Source organism: Oreochromis aureus, linkage group 12 (genome assembly GCF_013358895.1).
Source record: "Oreochromis aureus strain Israel breed Guangdong linkage group 12, ZZ_aureus, whole genome shotgun sequence".
NCBI lineage: Eukaryota > Metazoa > Chordata > Actinopteri > Cichliformes > Cichlidae > Oreochromis > Oreochromis aureus.
In genome coordinates, this window is record NC_052953.1 from 22,136,104 (window position 1) to 22,143,204 (window position 7,101).

General features: G+C 40.3%; 1 protein-coding gene across 3 annotated transcripts in view; it reads right to left on the reverse strand.

Annotated features, from left to right (window-relative positions):
- Window positions 1–6,768, reverse strand: part of LOC116317466 (EGF-like repeat and discoidin I-like domain-containing protein 3) — a 126,225-nt gene extending 119,457 nt beyond the window's left edge. For all 3 annotated transcript variants that reach the window (XM_039620960.1, XM_039620959.1, XM_039620958.1), the window contains exon 1: window positions 6,350–6,768. In XM_039620960.1, the coding sequence (XP_039476894.1) occupies window positions 6,350–6,413 (64 nt within the window). In that variant the 5' untranslated portion in view covers window positions 6,414–6,768. The remainder of the gene's footprint in view (window positions 1–6,349) is intronic.
- Between the last annotated feature and the right edge of the window lie 333 nt (window positions 6,769–7,101).

A 7,101-nucleotide genomic window follows, 5' to 3' on the forward strand; every position in this document is an offset into this window, starting at 1 on the left:
GATACAGAACTAGGCTTCAAACACCATAATTTTCAGTGTTTCAGTGATGGTCACATGATTATTGTACCATCACTGCAAAAGTCTTGAGGCACCTCAGTTTTTAATTTTTTTATAATGTGCAAGGAAATGGGAAATAGTTGGATGATTTACTGAAATATGTGTAAATGGAAACCACAATATAAGGGAAAAGAGAGTTTCGACAATCCTAACAAGCCTGAAAGTCAATTTTTGGTAGGACCGCCTTTATTTTTCAACAATTCTCTTGGGGTGTTGCCTTTTGTTCTGTTCTCTGTCAGGGTGATCCCACATTGTTGGAGTAATGTTGAGGTCCGTGCTCTGGGGAGGCCAGTCTATAACTGATAGTGTTCCATTGTGTGTTTTCCTATCCAGCTTTGCTTTTGCTGCATTGGCAGCGTGTCTAGGATCATTGTCATGCTGGAAAATGAAACCATTACTAGGGCTGTGCCATATCATACCATTTGTGATGATTAGCTTTGACTGTTTGGTATAAATTTTTACATGATATTTTTGCACTGACGATGTTGTAGCCTTTGTGTTCCCTAATGCATGCAAGCAGAGAAGCCCAGGCATGACTGACAGCAACAGCCACAAGTCAGCCAAAACTAAAACTACTTCAGCATCCTCCAACAAAGCACAGTACTCAGCAAAATATGCAAGGAAAATTGTTCCTGCCAAAGGTGGGAAGAACAAATGTGTTTCATGACTTGAGGAAAAACACACACACATTGTCCAGGCTACGAAGGAAGACATACAGTACAGGCAGCTAATGATGTTCAACCCATTCAATTATTGATGGGTTTACATGGTGGCAAAATAGGGCTTAAAGCATGAGCCAAGATTCAACAGAGAAAATATATTTATATTTATAATGTAATAATATTAATCATTTGGTACTTTACTTATTGTTAAACTAAAGTGTGAAGCAACTTTAAATAGAATTTCTAGGGTAAAACACTCCCTGGGTTACTTTTGTGCTTACATTCCACACATCTTGTGTCTCTATGGCACTACGCTGCTGCTGGCACCTTATTTTTTAAAATAGATTCACACTTCAAATTAGGAAGTGTGTCCTCAATGACAGTAGCTCATTGGAAAAGAAGGATGGAAAATGTCTTTCATTTACCTTCTTTCATTTGCTGCTGCCCGAAGCATCGATAAAATGCTCCAAATGTCTTTTTTCTAATTTGTCAGAAATATCATAAATTTTCTCAAAGTGTCATAATCTAATTTTGAGGCCACATTGCCCACCATTAAAAATCAGGGGTTTTCCAGTATTGCATGGTCAAATAAAAACCTGATGGTATTTCTTATCATTCATAATTACATCAGTTTTGACAAGATCCCCAACACCACTGACTGAAAAGCAGGTCTAAACCACTTTTTTGAGAATGCACTGCACACAGTGCTAATATATGCAAGTTTTCCCCTCTTTGGGAATCACCTTGCTGGGGAAAAAATACAACTTTATATCTGTCAAACTGTGCACAGAACAATTTCTGTGATTTTGCAACAGACTGCTAGTACCTAAGTCTCTAAAAATACTATTTAAAATAGGTTCTTTGCTAACTTGTGTGTTATGTGCAGACATAATATTGGTCCATTATTATGATTTAGGTGCCCTTTTTATGCTTGAATGAATCATAGTTCAGTTTTAAGTGGCTTAACAAAGGGGAAAAAAAAACTTTTCTCTGAATGTGTAAAAGAAAAACTCTTAAAAACCTACAAAAAATCTGGGGAACTATTTCTCGAGATGTCTTGATGCATGCTCAATCATCCAGGTAAAGAACTCCCAAAAAGATGATTCTGTTCATCTGGACGTAGCGTTTTCAGTGGGGAAATGTTTCGTCACTCATCCAAGAGTGACGACTTCTCAAAATCACTTTAATGACAACAAAGTCTGGCAACATGGAAGCTAAATATAAAGAAATGAGGGCTAGCTCAAGACTTTTGCACAGAACTCTAAATCAAACAAAACTACAAAATGTTATAAAATAACTATGAAACATCCATTTTTTTCCTGTCTGAAAGTTTGTGTTGACTAAAATAACTTCTTTTACCACCATGCTGCTATTTTCTTCTCAAGGCTGCATTAAAGCTCTTTGGTAAGCGTTTCCTCTTCATGTGTCCTTGCAACCTTGATAACCATCACTCTAGTGCCCTCCATATAAGTCAAGCGTGAAATGTAGGCAGGAGAACTGAGATGGCAAAGACAAATAGCATTGTATGCATCACCTTGTCAGCATGACAGACAAATGAAGTCTCCTTCAAATATAAAAAGGATTAGTGAACATCTGCACTGACAACAAATATCCCTATTAAGTTCCACAAAAAAACAGCAGCTGCTGTCACTACATCACTTACTTCTATGTTTTGATATTCTATGTTGCATTTTCTTGTGCAGGGGTTGTTGTCCAATGAGTAGCTTGGAATCCGTTGCTAATCATGGCTGCTGATTTGACAGAAGCCTGACCTCTCTCCACTGATTAAGGACTGTGCCATTTAAAACCGGACTGAAGAGCACTGTAGAGGTAGGTCGCCAGTTATTGTTATTAAAAGTCAGTCATACATCAACCATAACCTTTAGTGGCCAGTAAAGGTAATGAGGTTTTGGATAAATCTGTACAATTAATATGCATTATATCCATTTAAATGTCTGCAAACAAAAGCTCCATTTTATTAAAGACATAATAGAGATGAACCAAAATTCTGAGTCAGAGTAAAAAAATTTTGTTTTTGCTGTTATTTATTTCCTCTTTTGAGGCAAGGAAACAAACACATCTTCTTTTAAAAGGCTTTCAGTTCTTCACCACACTATCTTTGCACATCTAGTGCACAGCACTGTAGAGCTATAGTAATGTGCAAAAGGCTTGAATAGGCTTATTTCTTCATATTTTTCTCCCAAGGAGCTAGACTCTCTTTCATTTATTTATTTTCTAAATAACTCTCCAGGCCCTCTTACCCTAAGGTAGCTGGGATAGGCTCTAGCCCCTGTGACCCTGATAAGGATAAGCAGAAGAGGATGGATGGATGGATGGATGGATGGATGGATGGATGGATGGATGGATGGATGGATGGATGGATGGATGCCTCTCCAGGCTTCTACAGGTATGCCAAATTACACAAGAATTGTACTGAAAATCAGTGGCAAAAATTTGAAGGAGTGATGACAACAAATGTGAAATTTTGGTTTAAATATGTACAGAGGGGTCAGGAGAGAGGTACAACAGTGTCTACAGTCATGTGTAAAACACAACGGAGGCTCTGGTGAGGTTTGGGGATGCTTTGCGGTCAGTGCTATTGAGCATCTTGTCAAAATTGATGGAGTTATGAAGGCAAAAACCTGCGATTTGATTTGATCCATTATGCAATACCATCTGGAAAGCATGTAATTGGCAACAACTTCATTTTCCAGCATGAAAATGGTTCCCAGTACGAGGTCAATGCATTTAAAGCATACCTGGATAGAAAAACACAGTTAAAGACTATCAGTCATGGATCGGCCTCCCCAGAGCCCAGACCTTATTGAAGCAAGTGGGATCATCTTGATAGAGAACAGAACGAAAGCAGCCAACATCCAAAGAAGAGCTTTGAATGTTCTTTAAGAACCCTGGAGAACTATTCCTGAAGACTGCTTAAAGAAATGACAGGGAAGCTTGCCTAAGAGAGTTACGGCAGTGTTGAAGAATAATGGTGATCGTACCAAATATTGGCTTTTTAATCTCTTTAGAAGTGCACAAACTCTTGGCTTATATACTGTATTGCATGTATATTTGTAGCTATTTCCCATTTTATATACAGAAATTAGGGGTGGCTATTTACTTTTGCAGAGCAGTGTAGGTCACATGCCATTCTTATTAAAAATCATTGGTACATCAACCATAACCTCAGCTGCCAGTAAATGTATTGACCTTTCAGATAAATCTATCAAGTCGGCCTTGATAGATTTATCTATCAAGTCAGTATATCTAATTTATATCCATCCAACTGTTTGGAAGCAGAAGCTCAATTTCTCTCAGCTAAACAAAACTTCTGCTGCCCTTCAGTAAGCTTCCAAACCTCCCAAACCTACAGCATATTGAGCATGATGAGCAATCTAAAGCTGCCAACATTCGCAAAATTGCAATATTTCTACATTAGTGTATTGTTTGACTTCTTCAACTGCGTTACACAAGTGCAATCTTTGGCTAAAATGAACAGCAGTCGACAATATTAACACTAATCATGGCTCACCAATAGCAAACAATCACACTGCCACTCCAGATGGCTGTCCATTCGACTAAAAGCCTCTAATTGTGCAGTCCTTATCACAAGACTGGGGCTAAAATTAAGATGCATAAAACTCATTAAGACTGACACTCCAAACAAAGCACAAAAGCGTCTTACATATCCATCCACAGAACCCACGGGTGCAGTCATGTGCTTTGTCCAGACAGACAGGCAGGACCCCAAACAATGTGTGAGAGTCAGCCCCAGTAACCAAAGAGAGGAGGTGATGTATTGCACGCTGACATGGAACAATGCAGTCTGTTTTACCTGAAGGCGAATCTTTCTACCCCATCAATTTGTTTCAGTGGACAGAGGCACCCTGTGACATCCTCCATGCAGTGTTTGTTAGCCGCTATCTCAGAAGACACCTGCTGTCTTTGAGCAATGACAAAAGGTAAGTAAACCGTATCTTCAAGGCAACACAAAGAGATTTCTAATAATCACAAGACATTTTTTTCTGCCACTTTCTTCGTGACAGCTGAATGCTTTCGTGTCCCTTTTAATCTGACTGTGGATTTTTTAAACATGTCAGACTGACAGCAACGGTGACGAAGGGGTTAGGTTGCAAATACAGCTGCCAGGCTGACCAATATGACTATGGCTGTTGTTCAAACACAGATGAAACGTTAACACTGTCGATTAACCTCCATGTCCTCCTCTAACCAGCTCCCTTTTGTGAGGTTACAGCTTAACTCATTTTTGAAGCAGATGGACAAAAACAAATAAATCCCTTTACAATACCACAATTTTTAACTGGGATATGATTAATTGAGGGACTAGTCCGGGGTTTATTTTTAACTCACTGAGCCTTGAAACAAGTCGACCCGCGGCACCACGGCTCTCTGCTCTTCCTGTACATTCATTATGCCAGCCTACCAGGGAGTATTATGTCTTGTAACAGCTGACTGTGAGTTGACACTGTGAGGCTTAGGGAGCCTTAGAAACTCTGCTTGGGGCACACTCCCGGTGTAGAGACTGAGGTCTGTCTGACATGTGTGACTCCTGAGGCAAGCGTGTTGCTAAATGAACAGACAGGGACAATGGCATGACCCACTTCTATCAGGACTACCCTGTTTTCTTTATCAAAATATATATATATGTGTATCCCACAGGTACGGCTCTGCACTGACGATGGAAAATATATAGCGGCCAAAAGCTTAAACATCCCCATCACCAGAGAACAGGAAGGGCAAAAGGGGGGAGGATGTAAATGATGGGAACGGTGATTCAGGGAGTCAGGTTAATCTATAAGCTTTCAGCAGTTTTCTCTCTGCATAAAGCAGTGTGACATGTTTTGGTAAGACTCTACATTAGACTTCAATGTCCATTTACCCTACTTGTAATATTGTGCTGGTTAATAATGATAAGGCAACTATTACAGGATATATATATCACCTCTAGATTTGTCTAGTCACCATGCAAGAAATCTTTTTATTCCGTTTTTTTTCTTCTTCTTCTTTTTATATTGGTTATTAAAAAAGGGAAAATAAGGGGAGAAAGATGCCTTTGCCCCCCTGCATTAATTAACGAGGGCTAAACCTGGACCCTCAGCTTGTTTTACCCCATGTAAGCATCGCTCATAAGCCAAGCAAGCAGCTGAAGATGGTCACTGTGAGGGCGCACGAAACACTGGAGCTGTGCACATTTGCCTTAATTGTGCGCAGTCTCATGTGGCCCTTTATCAAACAGCAATTACACAAAGATAAAATACGCAATCGGCCGCTTGTATACTCAAACAAGTCTCCTTTAAACACAATCAAACCAATTAACTAACGAGTCGTGCACGCATAACAAAAAAAAGCGTGCCGAGATTGCTCCGTTTCCAGCGAACAATACAGACGCACAGTGTTGAACCGTTCATGTGGGATACCCCCACTCCCCACGATCCTCTTTGAATAATCACCAGCACTTTGTCACTTTCAGTAGAATATGTAAATATGGCAAAGGATTCTGATCGATCCCCTGTTCGGTCATGCTCCCACGCTAAAGAACTATTTGTGTGGGAAAAAGAAAAAAGAAAATGTGACAATGATTATTTTTGCCTGTCACTTGTTCCGCTCACCTTTCACACGCTGTGGGACAGCGGCGCTCAAGCACAGGGCGACGGAAAGGAGTAGCGGTCCCATCCTCTCACAATAATCAGGTCCGACTTCCAAGGTTACGGAGCTGTGGGTAAAATCGCGTGGCAATAGCCCAAACTTCTCCTTCCTTTGCTCCGGCTGGACTGTGAGGGTTACCCTGAGAGCTGTTGCTATATGACTATGTCCTCTCAGGTAAAGTCTTGCGCTGTGATAAAGTCGGCAGAGAGGGAGACACAGAGAGACAGAGTGAGAGACTCGCCACCTGGATTTTGTCCTGCAGGAACAAGTGGACTGTGCCTGCCGGGCACTCCTCTGCTGCTGCCTCCGCGCTCCTACCGCAGTGGTGCGATGTAGTGGAGAGAGCGACGTGTGCGCTCACTCGGTGCTGCCGGACAACTACTGTCAAACCTCCCAGAGTCAGAAGAATTATCACTTCCGCTACACACTTACAAAATAAAACGAGAAGTGATAGCTTTTAATTTGAACTGCGCTTCATTTGATGCCTCATGTATCCAAATAAATAAATAAGTAAAAAAATAATAATAATTATAATAAAACATAAATAATACCATGTTGTTCGCCGCCTTTTATTTTCTTATTTTTTATTCTCTCCCTCTTTCTCATATCATGGCATGTAGAGTTTAAGCCATGGAAGTTTAAGTAGCGTCGTGCTTTGCTCATCTCCAATGCCTGTTTACGCAGTTAGTTGTATTTATAAAGTTATTTTTAGAAA